We start from the raw sequence: 19998 nt of genomic DNA, 5'->3' as shown, positions 1-19998 counted from the left end.
TCATTTTTTACACAAAATCGTTGCATTTATTTATCTTTTTTCTTTTTAGGATGATGAGGAGGAAGATGAAGACACTAATACACCTGGAACATCCACAAGAAACCAGGTGAGTGTTTGTCCACTGATCCGAAGGTTTGTGGTTCCAATCCCGCTCTCAGCATACACACCATGGGTCAAGCAGTCAAATCCACTGACCCACAGGTTGGCGGTGCAATTCCAGCCCCCACAGCTGTCATTGTGTCCTCGGGCAAGTGGTTCCTAGATGTTTTGATTGCCTTGAAGGTGGAAGCGATATATAAACTAGGGATGGGCATGATTAATCGATTAATAGATAATTGATCATTAAGAATTTCATCGATTACGTTAATTTTAATCGACAAACCGAATGTAGGTTGCTGTGCGTAGCGTGACCAAACAGGGTCTGTACATGTGTCTCTCTGCACTCAGAAGGAGCGAGCAAACACAAACATTCGGTCAGTCTGCAGCGTACCGAAGCACAAATGTGTATTTAACGATGATTTGTACAAGAAATTCTACGCTTTCCGTTGCGTTCGGGACAAGTGGGAGTCCATGTGCACAGTGTATAAAGCAGGAACATATGTTTCGGTGTCCAGTGGGAAAAAGCTTTGCCAGGTGAGAGTCGCGCAATGTCGATGACGAGTCCCCACCTTCCACCCCCTGTACGGTGTCCTGGTTTTGACAAACGCAAATATGGTCACACTAACCTGTATTCCACTGAGTCATGTCTTTTAATCCAACAGAAATTGAACCACATCAGCGACACAAGAGCTGTAGTTTTATCTTCGCCGAGTTTATGCAAATTAGCGATGCGGTTTTAAGTTTCGTTTCTGTGAGAGTTGCACAAAACTGCATTAAACACATTATAATGTCAAACGGCTGATGTGACTCTAGAGTCATTATGGTTTATATGTCGTAAAGTTGAATTTATTTATGCAGATTAGTAGTGCAGATAGTAATAATAATGATGATCATTTTAATATAAAAACGTTAATGATTAATCGATAATCGACCGTTAATTCTTCCGACGACGATCGATTAAGAAAATTTCATCGAATGCCCATCCCTAATATAAACATGTGACCATTTACCATGTAATGTGTTAGAAAGGCATTCAGTATGTACAGTGTAGGATTACAGTTGAAGTAGTCAAAGCAGCAGTGGTAGTTGTAATAACAGTAGAACTAAGGGCTGCACCATGTGGGAAAGCAATTAGCAATTTGATTTGTGATTTCAAATCGTAGGAGTTCACGTAAGTTTTACGTACATTTAAAATTTGGAGAAGAATTGTCAGAAAAAAAAGAAATTTGACAAACTAATCCAAGAATCAGTAGCAGCTGTAGTAGTAGTAGTAGGAGTAGAAGTAGGAGTAAGAGTAGTAGGAGGAGAAGGAGGAGGAATAGAAGTAACAGCAGTAGGAGGAGTTGTAGTAGTAGAAGTAACAGCAGTAGGAGGAGTTTAGTAGTAGTAGAAGTAACAGCAGTAGGAGGAGGAATTGTAGTAGTAGTAGTAGTAGAAGTAACAGCAGCAGTAGGAGGAGGAGTTGTAATAGTAGTTGTAGTATTTGTAGCAACTGTAGTAGTAGCAGTATTTGTAGTAGTTGCAGCTACAGCAGTAGTAGTGGCAGTAGCAGCAGTAGTAGTACCAGGTTTGCTAGACTTTTACTCTGAGCAGTAGTAGTAGTAGCAGAAGTAGTAGTAGTAGTAGTAGTACCAGGGTTGCTAGACTTTTACTCCGAGCAGTAGTAGTAGTAGTAGTAGTAGTAGTAGTAGTAGTAGTAGTAGTAGTAGTAGTAGTAGTAGTAGTAGTAGTAGTAGTAGTAGTACCAGGGTTGCTCGACTTTTACTCTGAGCAGTAGTAGTAGTAGCAGCAGTAGTAATAGTAGTAGTAGTAGTAGCAGTATTATCATGTGTTTTTGTATATGTCTCAGGGTCGCCGGGCAACACAAAGGCAGCTTCGAAACAGGAACTCGTCGTATGACCCTCACTCATGGAAGAGCCGCTGTAAAGAGCTGCTGGACCTGATCTTCCAGTGTGAAGACTCGGAGCCCTTCAGAGAACCAGTGGACCTGCAGGAGTACCCGGTAACACTGCAAAACTCACACATTCTATACTATTCTATACATCTAATTTAAAGGTGCACTGTGTAACCTTTCTGGTGAAGGGTCTGTCAGATGCTTTTCTCCATGGAGATGTTATTGCTTTGTCTGGAATGTATTACAGTGTGACATTAAACCTTTCTATCTTCATGGAGACCAAACCAGACCAAGTTACAGGTCAGATCTGTGGAGATGTGACTCCACTCACGGTCAGAATGCTGCTATTTCTGGGTATTTTTTTATTACATGTAATAGAATAAATCGGGTTCCCATGGTTCTGGAATAGTCATGGAAATTGAAACTGTAATTTTCTAGGCATGGAAAAGTTATGGATTTTTGTAAATTCAATGGAAGTTTTAGAAAAGTCATGAAATTTTAGTATTACTTTCATGCAACTCCAGTGTTCTGTTAAATTCTCATGAGTCTATTCTGATTATTTCTGAACGTCTGCACCTTTTGTTTAAAAGAGACGAGAATAAATGCACTGATAGGATTTTGAATGTTCAAAAACTATAATGAGTGAGTGAAAGAGTTCACATTTCATATGTAGCCCTAAAAGTCTGATGAATTATACACATGTAGGTGCTGTAAAGTCATGGAAAATTCAATTTAGGTCATGAAAAAGTCATGGAAAAGTTTAGAAATTTTGTCAGTGAAAAAGAGTGGGAACCCTGAACTGTAAGGAAGAACTGTTTAATGTCACACTGTGGAACATTCCAGGCAGAGCAATGCCGTATCCATAGAAACGAGCAGGTGACGGACCCCCAACAAATACGTTACATAGTGCACCCTTTAATACGTTTCGGGGGATTTTGCATTTTAAAAACAATAAAAGGTAACATGAGGATCTAAATATGTTACGTGTTTGCAGTTAATAAACTCCTTAAAAGTAAAATACTGCCTCTTTTAAAGCTGCTTTTTCCAGTATTATTGAAATATGTAACTTACACTACAAACTATACAGAAAATATTACAGTTGTTTATGTATAATATTCGTCTTATCAATTAATAGAAATGCTAGAGGTTGAGGAGGCTGATGGTTTTACTGCTGCGAGGTAAATGATAAACGGTTGAGAGGCAAAGATATTGAGCTGTGATTGGCTGATTACTACAGACGGATGACACTGAAAGTAAATACACAGTCTTCAAATAAAGGCTCTGTTTGATTATTTGGATAGTATATTGGAAGATCAAATGTGTAGTCTTCCAGGTTTTATGCTTCAGCTTGATTGCATAGAGGATTTGTTTGGTTTTTTTAGGATTATCTGGAAATCGTAGACTCACCCATGGACTTTGGCACAGTCCTGAAAACACTGACGGAGGGGAAATACCAGTCTCCCATTGAACTGTGCAAAGACGTACGACAGATCTTCAGCAACTCCAAAGCCTACACTCCCAGCAAAAAGTCCAGGGTAAGTCAACGACAACCACACATTTCAAATAACGCTTTTATTCTTTTTTTAAAGGTGCTGTACTTGATTTTTAAAACACGAAAAACAGAACTAGTTCATTTTAAGTGGTTTGTCAGAGTCCAAACTTACTCTTCATTTCCAAATTATTCACTGCTATGAGTTTATATGAATTCTTGACAACTTTTAAAGACCAAGTTTTGTCGTCATGGTTATACTAGAACAACTAGCATTACTTCCTAGTTTTTTATTTTACTTAAATGGCCCAGATTATACTGTTTTCTGATCTATGTTCTAATGTTGTTTCCTCATCACAAACAAACCTAGAGTTGTGTTTTGTTTCATTCACACAAACACACACACAAACCATGCAAATTTAGTTCTTAGTTCTAGTTAAAGTTCTTCTCAAACTGAAAATACTCTGTTCCACCTTGTGATGTCATGTGGTAATACAGGAAGTATTTGACTGTGTTTTTAAACTGCACACACCTTCACTAGAATCATCTGGATGACTTCAGCCCTGGAATTGTTCTCTACTGAACTAAATACAGTGTTGTGGAGTAACAGATTACATGTACCGGAGTTACATAATCAGAGTACAAATGTAACTGTATTCAGTTACAGTTACTGTTTCAGTGAGTGGTAATTGGATTACAGTTACTTTGTTAAAATAAGTGGATTACACGGTGGTATTTTCCTGTTTTTACATTTTATTCTTTATCCCCCCCCCTTTTTTTCCCCCCGTAATTCCACTCATTGCCGGACACTAAACCAGGTCTAAACCCGGACTAAAACCAGGTCTAAACCAGGTCTAAACCAGGACTTAAACCAGGTCTAAACCAGGTCTAAACCAGGACTTAAACCAGGTCTAAACCCAGGTCTAAACTAGGGCTAAACTAGGACTAAAACCAGGACTAAAACCAGGACTAAAACCAGGACTAAAAACCAGGTCTAAACCCTAAACCAGGTCTAAAACCAGGTCTAAAACCAGGTCTAAACCAGGACTAAACCCAGGACTAAACCCAGGACTAAACCAGGTCTAAAACCAGGTCTAAAACCAGGACTAAAACCAGGACTAAACCCAGGACTAAACCCAGGACTAAATCAGGTCTAAACCAGGACTAAAACCAGGACTAAAACCAGGTCTAAAACCAGGTCTAAACCAGGAATAAATCAGGTCTAAACTAGGTCTAAACTCAGGTCTAAACCAGGACTAAAACGAGGTCTAAACCAGGTCTAAACCAGGTCTAAAACCAGGTCTAAAACCAGGTCTAAAACAGGATTCAACAGGACTAAATGCTGCGTGGACGTGTCTCCTCTTCTTCTATCAATAATATTTTTAATTTGGTTCAGTAAAGTCTGGGCTTTTTATTTTCTTTTATCAGACAAAACATTTTATGTGAAGATTTCCTCAGCTTTGCTTCTCTACAACAAATCAAGTAATCCAAAGTATTCAGATTACGTTACACCCCTTAAGTAATTTAATGGATTATGTTACAAACTACATTTTGGGGTATGTAATCTGTAATCTGTAGGGGAATACATTTTAAAAGTCACCTTCCCAACACTGACTAAAGATAGAAGGAACTGTTAACAAACACTTTGACATCACAAGGTGGAACAGAGCATTTTGAGCTTTGGAAATGTAGACAGACTAATAATAAAGAGTTACTCAAACATGTGGGAATAAAACAAAACACAACTCCCAGGTCTGTTTTTGAGGACAACAACATTTTAACATGACTTAAAAACTAGAGTAAATTTTGCCTAATCTAGAAATAAATTACAGGAATAAAACTGGTACAGCCCTTTTAATGTTTTATTCACTGTGTTCCCATATTATTTGGTTATTGCTTTTTGTCAGTTTTAATATCAGTTCTATAAAGCATCTTTGATTGTTCTGAAAAGCGCTATATAAATAAAAAGTATTATTTTGTTATAATATTGTATTGTTGTTGTGTTTGCAGATCTACAGCATGAGTTTGAGACTGTCTGCTCTGTTCGAGGAGCACATCAGTCCCATCCTGGCAGATTATAAAGCCATCCACGGTCTGACGGACAGGTTAACGAGACAAGGCTCAGACCGCCAAACCAGACTCAACTCGGACCGCCAAACTCGCCACGCCATGAAGAGGAGGAGGAGGAGGAGCGACTCTGCCAGCTCCACGGCCTCCAGGTAAACTGCACTTTTGATTTTTGATTTTTTTTATTAAGGACAATAGAATAAAACAACAACAACAATATAACATAGATTAGAACATAGCGTAATATTGGCCCTTTAACAGTTAATTGTAAAGTTGATCCTACGTTTCTAATCGTGTCAGTGGGTGAAAGTTGAGCATCTTCAAAATTTGATGAGTGTTAAATCTAAAACTTATTAAAACTGTATGGTAATGGTGTTATGACTCAGCTAGTTGGGGTCAGGGAAGTAACAAAAAACCAAGATGGATAAAATGGAATAAACTAAATAATGTTTAACAGGGATGTAAAAGGTAAAATAACAAAACAGACTAAAACATATACAGAAAATAACCTAAACTAAGAAACGAAACAACGGAATTAACATACACAAGTTTTGTTATTGTGCCACAAAATGGGTCATGCAGGCTTACACAAACACACAAAACAAGTGCCCCAAAGTAAAACCACATAAACCCACAAACAGAATTGAGTGACCTAATTTAAAAAGCACAAAACAGAACTAAACTACAGAACTCAACACATACAAACTCAAAATAGCAGACTGGCCACGAAGACCAGCAGCCCCAAACCGGTGCTGGTGATCTCCTTAAATAGGAGGAGGAGGCTGCAGGTGAGGCAGGATTGGCCAGGTGAAGATGTGCTCCACCAATCACAGAGCAGGGCTCCCACAGCAGGATTCAGGACAGACAGCAAACTCATTTAAAGCACACAGAACAAATTACAACTGAAGGCATATTCACGTATTTTAAAGGTGCGTTGTGTAACTTTACTGTTGGAGGGTTTATCAAATGCTTTTCTCCATGGAGATGTTTTTACTTTGTCTGGAATGTTTCACAGTATGGCATTAACAGGGCAGCCGCGGGGTCTTAAAAGTCTTAAAAAGGTCTTAAATTTCACGTTCCAAAATTAAGGCCTTAAAAAGTCTTAAATTATGTTTTCCAAGTCTTATTTTTTCACAAAGGTCTTAAATTTCATTAACCTATTTTTTTGTTTACTCATCCGGGCTGCAGTGCAAATGTTAAATGGAGGGAGGAAAGAAAACAACAACGTGAAGCTGAAGTTGTGTAATAAAAGTACAAAAATGCATCTGTATTTGTCACAATGTGCGATTGGTAAATGTGCAGAGGCTAAATCCCACTGCAAAACCAGCAAGAACATGTAACTCCAGTTTGGAATTTGAAAAAAAAAAAAAAAAAAAAAACAGGTTTAAAAATCCTACCCACTGTCTTCACTTTTTTCACAGTTTTGTGCAAAGTGCCAGGGGAAATTCTCTTAAAGAAGAGCTTCTCAAACTGTGGGTGAGGGTCCAAAACAGAGGTTCAGTGTGTTTCAGTGCAGCACAGTTTACTTGGCTTTGCAGTCAATAGATTATTTTGACTTTTATTTTATATATTTCATTTTATAAGTAGCTCACATGCTGAAAAAGTGTGGGCAAACCTGTTCTAGATACAGTAGTTTGTTGGTCTTTATTATTCAAATTGGATCAGGTGTTTTTCGCCCACATAATGGGTGCGATGTTGGTCTTAATTTTCATTTAAATGGTCTTAAAAAGGTCTTTAAAACGTCTTACATTTAGGGCAGTCAAACCTGGGGATACCCTGATTAAACCTTTCTATTATCATGGAGACCAAATCAGGCCACGTTACAGGTCAGATCTGTGGAGAGGCGACCCTGCTCACGGTTAGAATGTCTGTTTTTCTTTGTATTTTTGAGTTATAAAACCACATGTAATGGAACAGTTGTAAAGTAGAGCAGTTTAATGTCACACTGTGGAACATTCAAAGCAGAGCAATGACGTATATCCATAGAAACCCCCAACCGAAAAATCACAACAACTTTTAATACACCTTATACTTTTAACATCAGCATTTTTATTACATTTCAACTCTTATTTCTGTCTTTAGTCCGGAGAGGAAGAGACGTGTTTCCACCCGGGTTGTTGCCAAACGAGAGCCATCGCCGCCGCACACCAGACCTCCCTTTTTGAGACAGAACATCCCTCCCAAACAGCCCCCCACGGTGGTGAAACAGCCCCCCCCTCTGGTCAACGGGAAAACAGAGGCAGTGACTCCAGGCCGGACTCGCAGCTCTGCACGGCACCCAGCCCACTCCCCTCCTCCCTCCACGAACGTCACCAACAACTCACAAAGCACTCCAGGTGAGAAGAATACACACTGTCACTACGAGAAAAAGTCAAAAATATAAACTGCAACAATGCACTTTTTAAACAAGTCTAGATATTTGAGGAAGACTGAAATTAGAACTAGTACAACAGCAGGTTATTTTCAGGCGACAGGTTGTTTTGTTGCAGTTAGCAGTTGTAGAGTTTTTTTAATACTGTACTTTTTTTTTTTTTTTTTTTTTTGGATCATGGTCACATTTTTATACAGCGCTTTTCCACTTTCAAGGCAACAAGGAACCACTCACCCACTCACACACGCACATTCATACACTAGTGCACACAGACACTGGGGATGAGGTGGGTTCAGTGTCTTGCCCAAGGACACAACGCTCTACCAAATGAGCTACTGCCGCCCCACTCTATGGACATGGAATTTACTGTAAAATGCAAAGATCTAGACAAGTTTGGGATCAGATACTTGCACTCAGACCAATGGCACGTGCTGGTTCTGTGAATTTGTTTGACCAACATGCCGGACATCTGTACAATACTCTATCTCTCTCTTTATCTTTCTATCTCTCTATCTCTCTCTCTCTATTTATCTATTTATCTATCTCTCTATCTATCGATCTTCTAAATAAATACAAGACTCCAGCGCATCTGAGAACATGTTTGCAAAGGTCTAAACTAGGGATGGGCATTTGATGAAATTTTATTAATCGATCATTGGGAGAATTAATGATGGATTTCCGGTTAATCATCATTGTTTTTCTATAATAAGTATCATCATTATTATTACTTTTATTAATCTGCATAAACTCAAGTTTACAACATATAAACCATCACCACTCTAGAGCCACATCAGCCTCTTTGACATTAGAGTGTGTTTAATGCAGCTTTGCACAAGTCTCACAGAAATGAAACTTAAAACCGCATGGCTCATTTGCATAAACTAAACGAAGGGGGGGAAAAACACAGCTCTTGTGCGCTGATGCGGTTCAACTTCTGTCAGACTAAAGGACACGAGTCAGTGGAATATGAGTGTTTTTCTGTGACAGAGGATGTTGATGCTGAAAGTGAGTCAGTTCTGTGTGTGTGTCGTGATGTTTTCAAAGATCGTACGTGTGCAGGTTTAGTGCAGCTCTTTATGTTGCAGTAACCGGGATACTGCGTTTACATGCACCATGATGAAACCGAGACACTGATGTGCATGTAAACACACTCACTGTGTGGTACAGTGATCTCCAAGGAGGTGCCAGAGCCCAAACGTGGGACTGTGATGCCGCAACTCCAGTGTTTGCGCTGTCAGACGCAGCTTCGTATCTACGCACAGAAACCTACATTCAGTTTGTCGATTAGAAATGAACATAACTGACGAAAGTCTTAATGATCAATTATCGATTAGTTGACTGATCATGCCCATCCTTAGTCTAAACTACAGTGTCTTGACATAATTAGACCAGATATTATGTTGAGGACATTTTATTCATGTGTGTCACTTTTCTGATATGTTAATAATGAACATAACATTTGTAATTTCAACTCAATTTGTTTTAGTTATGACACTGGTACAAACAAGGACACTTTTTTCTTACAGAATAAGAAAAAGTTATTAAAATCATAATCAAAAACTAAATTACCATTTACAAATTGATTTTAAAATAGCAGATAGAAGATACAATCACAACTGAACAGAAATGAGGACATAGTTTTCTCATTAAATATGTGTGTTTTCAGAGTCCACCAGATCCACTCGCGCTCACACCGCCTCATCCTCATCCACTCCAGCCGTGAACGACAGAGTCACACCTTCACCTGCCGCCGAGAACAGCGGAGGAAGCACCCGGCGCAAACTCAGGACCCCCGTGAAACACAATCCAGGTAAAATCATAAAACTTAAATAATTCCTTAATAATAAATAGCCTAACTTTGCAACACTCACAAACTGTATCTCAGATGTGCCTGTCCTTCTTGGGACTCATCTAGAACTTGGAGTAGACTTTGGCAGCAGCTTGACTTGTTACACTAAAGTCCTCTCCCAACCTGTACTCTATATTCTTTGTTTGTTTAAGTCCAGTGATGAGACGAATACTTGAAAATGTATTTAGTTATAAAATACTGAATATATTTTATAACATATTCTGATCCCTGGTCCAATCAGAGTTCTGTGTTCTGAATACTTTTACACTGAGTTGCATTTAAATTATTGTGTGATAAACATGATAAATAATTATAAATGTAGTTACAGCTTTTTTTTTGTTGTTTTGCATTAACTTATGTCTAATTAGAGAAGGAAAAAGTCACACGTACACATCACAAAAGCTATGTTTTCGTTTTTTTCTCACCTATACCATGCAAGTCTAAAGCCAAAATTGCATGATCAATTATAGGGGTGTGCAAAAATATCAAAATACAGTATCAATATCGTGGGCTGCTGTATCGATATATCACCAGGAGTTGTTTTTTTTTATATTTTACTAAATTATTTTGTTACAGTGCTACAGTTTTATTGTTTGTTGTGAACTTTGCACAAGAAGTGGTTTAACAAGACTTTTAGTATCGACATGATTTAGCCTTTATTTTTATTGAACCGTATCGAATCGAAAGTGCACTGTATCGAGGTCTGTATCGTATCGACAAATTCTTAATGATACCCAGCCGTAATTAATTATGTATTCCTTGTATGCATGTATTCCTTTTTATTTATAAGACCACCAAATAAAAAAGTAACTGTACCGAAATACAGTTTTCAGAACATGTATTCTCATTATATTAGTATGTATCAAATTACTCCCAACACAGTTTGAGTCAAGTTTTAACAACAACACTACTTTATTTTCATGACTTGAACTTGTTCATCAAGGATTTGACTCGGACAGAGAAGGAGAGGGGGAAAAACACTTTTAAAAGCTTCCATACTTAAAAATGGCTAACCCTATTGTAATGCATTTCTCTCATAGAAACTCCTACCAATGCGTCCACTCCCAACACCGCTCACCTGAACGGCCACAACAGTCATGTGACTCTGGGCGTGGGGAGGCGGAGTCGCAGGACGGGGGCGGAGCCTCCAGTTACCCCACCAGAGGACACGCCCACCACTCCAGAGAGCCCCTCCAGAACCCGCGGAAGACCTCCTGCTTCAGCCAAGAAGAAAGGCAAAACCAAACAGGAGACGGAGGAGGAGATCAACCAATCACCCGGCGACGAGGGCGGGGCTGCCCCTGCTCTGCCCGATTCTGTTGTGTCAACACCACGGCGACGAGGAAGACCAAAAGCAACAATTAAAGATAAAGAGGACACGCCTCCTCCGAAAGACTCGCAAACAGAGCCTTTAAGAAGAAGCAGCAGACACACGGCCGAGGAGACCACGCCCCCTCCTCAAACAACATCACAGCGGACCAATCGGAAAGAGCCTCCCGTAGAGAGCCCTGACGACGGGGCGGGGTCGATGCGCACGCGTAACCAAGGGCGACGGTCAGCCTGGTACATGGAAGAGGACTCGGAGGAGGAGCAGAGACAGCTACTTTTCGAAGACTCCTCCATCACTTTTGGCACTTCGTCAAAGGGCCGAGTGAGGAAGCTGACGGAGAAGGCCAAAGCCAATCTCATAGGCTGGTAGTAGACTTTTTTTGTTTTTTTTAAATCGATGAACCGATGCATAAAATGGTTCAGAGGAGTGAAGCAAGGCAATATGCGTATATATTATTGGTCCATGTTGGATCTTCACAGAATGGAGTTAATGTCCAAACCCCATCACTTTATATGACTTTAAACATCTGAGCGAAACAGCAAGGGCGAGCATGGAGGAAGTACTGCAGAAGAACTGGTAGATAGGTCCAAGTAGTCTGATCCAGTCCCTGCAGATAGAGCTCATGTTTGGTCTTTGATGGACTACAGACCACTGGCCTGGAACCATCTTTTTTTACCCCTCTGCTTTTGTAAGATTTGTACATGTGACTGGCTCTATCACTAAAACATATATGTGTCCGTGTGCTACAAACCAAATGGCGTACCTCCTGCGGGTACTGTAGATACCAGTTCTGTTTACGATTCAAGTGAGTGGGTGAGATTTACTGCATGTTGCTGAGTAGGAAGTTATAATGTTTTAAATCCTTTTACTTTGAGTGAGCGCGAGGTGACGAATGAGTGGAAGAATATATGTTGATATGAATTCGAAAACATACACGGACACTGTAAAGGTAAACACAAAGACGCATTGATTTGCAAAGTCTTTTCTGTGTTAGACTTGGACTTAGACAAACTTTATTGATCCACAAGGGAAATTATTTGGACACAGCAGCTCACACGTCGTAATATAATATAATAACGAAGAGCAAAAATATAAATGGTGATAATAAATTCTAAATCTGTAGCAAAAATAGCAAGAGACTTGTGTTAAATAAGTCATCGCTATATACAAAAGTAATAGAAATTGTAAGATATTTACAAGGGTTAAATTATTACATTATTACAAAACTGCCAATCAAGGACTTAAATTAATTTCTTGGACTAGTAAAGTCTCTTAAAGCTCTACACTGTGGTTTTTATTCCATCACGTCACAGGTAGTGGCATAGACTGTATAGATAAATGGACCCGGTAGCCATGGCGTTCCAAACAGGAAGTGAGGATGGAGGCGCTTCCGGCTCCATCGACTCTGGCTCCAAATGACTTTAAATTGAAAAATTCTCACGTCTCTTTCTGTAATTGCTACAGTGAGCCTCGTTATTTTGGTCTTGAATCCTGGTGTTTTTATTTCACTATTTTGTCCTTGAATAAATTTCTATTCCCAATATCAAACTCTGCTCCAAATTCGTCCTTATAACTGATAGCCTCGTGAGCTTCATTTGACAGGAGCCAAACGCAATGGCTGACGTCACACTCCCTTAAATCGGGCGTACACTGTGCAATTTTTGGCACCTTTTGAAGGCCGTTTAAAAAATTTTCACTCATGCAACTGTTTTTGGGATTGGGCCAACTTTTGGCTTAATGGTGTCGTGCTTTGTGTAGTAAAGATGGGGTAACGAGAACAGATTAATGCATCATGACCAACTCCTGATCAGCAATCATCGGTCGCAAGAATATCAAACCTGTTTGAAATCCAGTCGCCTCTCGTGAGGCTTTTGCACTGTTGAAGTAGTTCCACAAACTGTGAACTTTTAAATCCAGCAATTTGGTCGTACAGTTTGAGCTGAGTGAAACGATCTAAAATATGGCACAGTGTATGTCTGGCATTAGTCCACTTGTTTATACAGTCTATGGGTGTTTGTGAGCCACTGTAGCCACAGCTGCCCTGGGGTAGACTGACAGAAGCCAGAATGCCCATTGGCCCATCATGCCACACTAGGAAAAGTGGGTCAAGTGTCTTGCCTAAGGACACAACCAAATGGAACTGGGAATCGATTCTCAGATTAACAATGGTCTAACTTAAAAAAATTAAATAAAAAACCTAAATTGCTTTTTTGTAGCATGAGAAGAGGATTAAACTTACCTATACTATATTTAATAAAGAAGTACAACAGTAGAACATAGACACAAATAAAATGAAGACATTTATGATTGAACACTCTGAGAAGAAATTAGTTTTGGGGATTTTCCAGATCAATGCTCATTTATTACACATTTACAGTGTCACAATTTTAATGAAAACAAACGTATTCTATTTCAGTGCGTCCGTCATTAGCAACACCTTGTGCCTTTTGTGTGTGCATTCTGCAAAGTACATGTGCCTGTCTGGGTGTGTGTGTTTTTATAACTGTGTATGAATGAGGTTTAAAGGTACACTGTAACTTTTCTGATGAGAGACTTGCTGCCGCTACCTGGAATGTTCCACACTATGGCATTAAAGGTCCGATATTACGCAAAATTGATTGTCTGACCAGCCAGTCCCTTCTACATTCTGTCTGAATCCAAAAGCGTCTGGAATTGAGCCATAGAACGTGAAAAACTTGAGATGATCCAACCACAGCTGCTAATGTGTCTCTCAAAGCCAGAAAACATCTCCTCTTGAAAGTTCCCATAACATTCAGAACACAAAAAAAAAAAACCTTCTTTTGTGTTTCTCAGTCCTTTATGTAGTTTTCTCATTCGTTCTTTACTTCTAAGCAGTCATGTTTGTTTGACGCAAACAGAGCATACTTCTCTCTGATTGGTTAACCCACCTGTCAATCACACCCTCTGAAATCAGGGATATGGGCCATAGCTCCAGATCCACTCGTGTTTGTAAAGTCTTGTCCAAGCGTGCAATTCTGGCTGGACAGGTGACTATACCGACCTTTGTGAGATGGATCGGTTTAATGCCATACTGTGGAACATTCTAGGCTAAGCAGTAGCACCTCCATGGAGAAATCGGAAAAGTTACGTAGCGCACCTAGAACTTTCAGCGTATCAACAGTGGCAGAGACTTGATCATTGTGAAATCTCCGGAACAAAACGATTTCAAAAGGATTTAGTTGTTGTTGATCTACCATACCATCACTTATGTCATAGCTAGAGATCGATCGATATGGGGTTATTTTTAGAGCCGATACCGATACCAACTGAATAAAATACAGTGCAACCGACGGCTGATAAGCTCTGCCGATATTTTGGACTGATTTTTGATTATTTTCTCCAAATTATGTCATTTAAATTTCAACAAACTCCTCAAAAGCCTTTACGAGAGTTATGAAACAGTTATCTCTTTGTATTAAAGTGTTAATATAAAGGTTTGTGTGGTTTTTTTAGACATCACATTGACCAAAACAAAAGATCGATCTGTGCTGGAGAATTAAAACCTATAGCTGATACGCAAAAAAGTCCAAATATCTGCACCAAATATCTCGACCAACCCATATATCGGTCAATCTCTAGTCATAACTATTGTCGATTACGCAGTTCATGTAATAATAACTTTAGGTACAGGTTTGGAGCTTTGGGTGACTAGCTTTCAAATGCACTTACCACAGACACGCTTTCAATGCAGTGAAATCTTCAAATATATACAGTTCTTCTTCTATACAGTCGTGTGTCGCATGTTAAAGCACTTTCTCAACCCGGACTTTGCATCATAATCAAATCATGTTTCTGATCGCGTGCCTTGGCTGCTCTGGCATTTTACACTGCACAAAGTCCAGAGTTTCCAGGTTAAAATAACTTTAATTAAGAAAATGTTAGTTTGATGAGAGGAGATTTCACTAGACAAGAAAAACTACTAATGGAATGACTTTTTTGTGCTTAAAATATAAAAACTCATCACTATTTTCTGATCATCTGTTCTAATGTTGTTTCCTCATCACAAACAGACCTGGAGTTGTGTTTTCTTTTATTTGTTTCACACGTTTAACACCCTGCGAGTTCTTCTCTCAAACTGAAAACACTACAGGTCATACAGGAAATGCTCCACTGTGTTTTTAAACTCTACACACCTTCACTAGAATCATTTGGATGATTTCTACTGAAGGTAAAAGGTACCTGTTCACTTGAAAACTACCACTACATGACATCACGAGGTGGATCTGAGCATTTTGAGCTTTGGAGAAGTAGACAGACTAATAATAAAGGGTTACTAAAACATATGAATGAAACAAAACACAACTCCAGGTCTGTTTGTGATGAAGTAAATACATTAAAACACGACTTAAAGCTCACAAGAGACAATTTTGCGTAACATAGAACCTTTAAAAATAAGAAAAACAACACTTAAAATAAGAAACTAAATCTTATGTTTGAATCGAGAAAGAAATAGTCCATTTGTAGATCATGTCACTTAGTCAAATCTACTCAAATCAAGTTAAATGTTCTTAATCCGAGTAATGGAAATGCACCTAGATGTGACTTTTTGCAGTGTAAGTCCTCATTTCTCCCATTTGGGGCCTTTTAAACAGAACAAACCTTTTGTCAGTTAAAAAAAAAAAGCTGGACAGTTGAAAATACAAGGCTGTGTTGAAGGTAACTGGATGACGGATACAATAAGCTCTGTGCAAAAACGCTGTTAGCATCACGATTTCTATGTTGTTTTTTTTGCTAAATTTAATACATATTTAAACATAAAGTAGTGGACAAGGAGCTGTGGGTGGATATAACTGACAACATGTTAAAAAGTACACAAATAAAATGAATACTTGAGCGGAGAATACTTCTGTGTTTAGATAGAAATGTTTATGTCTCAATGCTAACGCTAATGCTAATTTTGAGACATAAAATCAATATTAAAACAAACTGAATTAGTCTACATATACAAATAACTGGGTAGCCTTTAGTTTCTTTAATTTTATATGTATTTTTAATAGTCTTTTTAGTTTATACTTCGCAATTTTAATAAAAGCGACCGTTAGCTTCCAAACACAGTGAGCTAACTAGCATGCTTCAGTGCACAGAGCCTATTGACAAAGTTGTTTTTTACTCCACATAACTTTAAAATAACTTTAAACAATGGGAATTACGAGACTATTTCTTCACAGATGATCATGTTTAGGATATTTCTGGTTGTCAGTTGGATATAAATGTCTTTTAATTGTAACTGTCAATGCCAAAATTCTGTCCCGGGGCACTGAAGTTTGGGTTGATCGATTTTGAATGTTTTTATTTTTCATGTCCAAGTTTTTGTCTGTGAAAAATACATACACCTGTTTTTGTGAATCTGCCATAAAGGACAATATATATGTGGGGTTAGCATTTCTGTTAGTTTTTAATGTTTTTTAGTGTTTCATATAATAGTTCTCAAAGATTTTTTTCGCAAGAGCCGGAAGTGTCTCGCCGTAGGTTTGCGGAACTTTCGGTTAATGGTTTTCTTTGGCAAAATGTGTGTGTAAATGTCTCACGTATTCTCCAGCAGCTTCATAAATCTGCCCCATCACCAAATCTTCAACCAACATTCTTCCATGAACAATTTATCAACAACTATCAAGGGAAGAAAGATGAACGCTTAAAGTAGAACAAAGACAACTAGAGATGTCTCGCATTCGAATCACACAAATCTATCTATCTATCTGTGCTAATATTTGTTTGTTTATTTCGTTCATAAAGTATAAAAAGACTTTAACGGTGTCACATCATCAAGCAGACAAGAAATGAATGAAAAGGAGCAGAAAGAAAAGTACGATAATCTTCTGTTTTCTGCCCCTTTTTCCCTTTTGCAGACAAAACATCAACACTTACTTTTCCTTTGTTTCATTCATAAATAAAACAACTCAACACAAGCTCATCTTTGCATTAACTCTGTTATCCAGACCATAACCATGAGCTCCTTTAGCTCAGGATGTTCCTTATTTCAATAGATTCATGTTATTATCCAGCAGTAAGGAGCTCTGAGGTTTCCCACAATCCACTGCAGATCAAACCCAACGTTTCCAAACACTTTTGTACAAGTTACACTGCAACAGATTATTCATTAAAATCTTCTGCATAAATAGAATTTACATTACTATACTTTATAAGATATATAGCATAACGACTCAAGAGCCACATCAGCCCGTTTGAGATTATAGTGTTAATTTTTTTATTTTTATTTTTTTGCAGCTTTGCGCAGACTTGTTTATGTTTTACAGAAACGAAACTTAAAAAGCGCATGGCTAATTTGCATAAACAGCGCACTCCACGTGCCGCTCATGCGGTTCAACTTCTTTTGGACTAAAGGACACGACTCGGTGGAATATGAGGATGTGCTGCTGATAGCCTTGGCTGTAAATGGTGGAAAAGTTTCGTGGTGCTTGAAGCTTTTCACTGGCAGCAACTTTCGGCGTTCACGGCGATAGTGACGAGTGAAGGAGACACGAGCGAACAAAATCAGGGAGGCGGGGGCGCGCGGGCGGCGACAGAGAAGACAAACAAGTGAAGAGGCGAAATCAAAATTGAATATAAGCATTATATCGATATATACGATATGTCAGAATTCATATCGAGTTTTTAAAAAATCTCGATATATTAAAAATATCGAGATATCGCCCACCCCTAATCATGCTATCATTGTATTTGATTCTTTTATATCTTTGTCAAGACTATTCCATAAACTAACTCTAAATTAAATTTGTATCAACATCATTAAATCGATTTTTAATTTGAGTTGTTGAATCAGTCTGAGTGAAAAAGTTACTCATATTTTATTCATGACAGTAACATTAGTTTTGTTCAGTATTTCACTAATGCATCGTCATTGTTCGCCTTTAAGCTTTCATCTTTCTTTCTTTTCTCTCTGTGGACCTTGTTGGTTGAAGATTTGGTGATGGAGCAGATTTATGAAGCTGGTGAAGAATACGCCAGACATTTCCAGACATTTTACCACAGAAAACCATTAACCAGACTAGTAAAAGGCAGGACTTCGGGCCATTGTGAAAAAGTTCTATGGCAACAGAAGGATTGTGTACTTTATAATTGAAAACAAATGATATAACATTTTAACACTATTAGAATATAGGCAAATCTAGGCAATATCGGAGCTTCAAAGAAAATAGGAACTTATCAGCATGAGAATTATACATAATATTATTAATATATGAACCAATATAAAACTATATACACCAAAACTACCTTTGGAAAAATAGTCAACCATATACAGAGATCACATTTATTTATGATTGTCTTTTCAATATTAGTTCAATTTTAAAGGTGCACTGCGCAACTTTTCTTGTGGAAGACCTGTCACCCGCTTGTTTCCACGGAGATGTTATTGATTTGGCTAGAATGTTCCACGGTATGACTTTAAACATTACGGGTGTTTCTGTTGCTCAAAAACACAATAATTCCTTCTGTGAATAGGGGCGACTCTCCACAGATCTGACCTGTAATGTAGCGTAGTGTTGCTTATCTCTTTTGTGGCAGGTTTAATCTATACTGTGGAACATTCTAGACAAAGCAATAACATCGCCATGGAGACAAGCAGGTGGCAGTGTACCCTCCACTAGAAATATTACGCAGTGCACCTTTAAGTCAGTTCCAGCGTTTCAAAAGTCAAATGTTTTTAGTCAGACTTTTCAAACATGAGTCCATGAAGATGTCGTTTACTCAGAATCATGTATTGTGTTTTTTGTGATCTGAGATTTCTCCGAGCTGTGCCAAAGGGTGGGAGAGTTGTGCACGTGGGTCTGAGGAGTTTGGAAGATTGAAATGGGAAAACTGCACGATCTGATGAGGAGCTGTGTTTGTTCGTTTGGATACTTTTATATACTGTACAAAGGAAATAATGCAAAAAGAAGCTTCATGCTAGAATGTGTAGGGGTGTACTGCTGTCCTGTTAGTTCATACCAATATTTTAAATAAAATGTTGTGTTTTCATATTTGGGATCGTTCTGGTCTTTGGGTCAATTCTGAATAAAAGTTGTCGGAAAAGTGTGGCTGCAAATCTGAGCAACACCAAATCACTCAGACATTTGACTCAGACAGTCTGGAGCTCATTTTGAGGGTTTGTTCACTAATCTGAAAGTCTGTGGTTCAAATCCTGCAAAAACAGAACAAAGAAAACTAAAAATAAAAGTAGTATCTACACTACCAGTCAAAAGTTTTAGAACACCCTAATTTTTCCAGTTATTTTTTACAATTCAAGTCGTGCAAGTCCAATGAAGAGCTTGAAATGGTACAAAGGTAAAAACTGAACAGACAGAGGTTAAAAAAAAAAGTCCAAGCTTTGCCAAAACTAGCTCAGGAAAAAAGAACAAGATGGTAAAATGTGAAAACCTGGAGTGTCCAGCAGCAGCACAGTGTCCAGACTTAAACCTTATGGAGCTGGTTTGGGATGAACTGGACAGAAGAGTGAAGCAACCTACAAGTGCCACACATTTATGGAAACTTCTGCAACAGACTTGGGAAGAACTTTCTAAAGAATATTTGATTTGTATTGTAAAAAAGAACGAGCCACGAGTGTGTTCAACTGTTCTATCTGCCAAAGGTGAACACACACGTCAATCAGAAGTTTAGAATATGTTTTGGTCAAACAGGAAACAGAAAAAAAAATGGAAAAAGTGTGGTGTTGTTAAACATTAGACCTGTAATGTATATATATATATATATAGACATATACACACATATACATATATACATACACACACACACAAATACATACATACACATACATACACACACACACATACATACATACACACACACACAAATACATACATACACATACATACACACACACATACATACATACATACAAACATACATACACGCACACACA

The 19998-nt window shown here is 38.3% G+C and overlaps 1 protein-coding gene across 2 annotated transcripts in view; it reads left to right on the top strand.

Annotated features, from left to right (window-relative positions):
* Positions 1-12437, top strand: part of phip (pleckstrin homology domain interacting protein) — a 94892-nt gene extending 82455 nt beyond the window's left edge. For both annotated transcript variants that reach the window (XM_020939928.2, XM_020939927.2), the window contains exons 34-40: positions 50-106; positions 1949-2101; positions 3376-3528; positions 5493-5701; positions 7632-7885; positions 9587-9730; positions 10810-12437. In XM_020939928.2, the coding sequence (XP_020795587.2) occupies positions 50-106; positions 1949-2101; positions 3376-3528; positions 5493-5701; positions 7632-7885; positions 9587-9730; positions 10810-11468 (1629 nt within the window). In that variant the 3' untranslated portion in view covers positions 11469-12437. The remainder of the gene's footprint in view (positions 1-49; positions 107-1948; positions 2102-3375; positions 3529-5492; positions 5702-7631; positions 7886-9586; positions 9731-10809) is intronic.
* The last annotated feature ends 7561 nt before the right edge of the window (positions 12438-19998 follow it).

This window comes from Boleophthalmus pectinirostris, unplaced genomic scaffold (assembly GCF_026225935.1).
Source record: "Boleophthalmus pectinirostris isolate CB_2022bp ecotype Guang Dong unplaced genomic scaffold, ASM2622593v1 HiC_scaffold_13, whole genome shotgun sequence".
Taxonomy (NCBI): Eukaryota; Metazoa; Chordata; class Actinopteri; order Gobiiformes; family Gobiidae; genus Boleophthalmus; species Boleophthalmus pectinirostris.
Note: the sequence above shows the minus strand (reverse complement) of the source record. Positions and strands in the feature narration are given on the sequence as shown.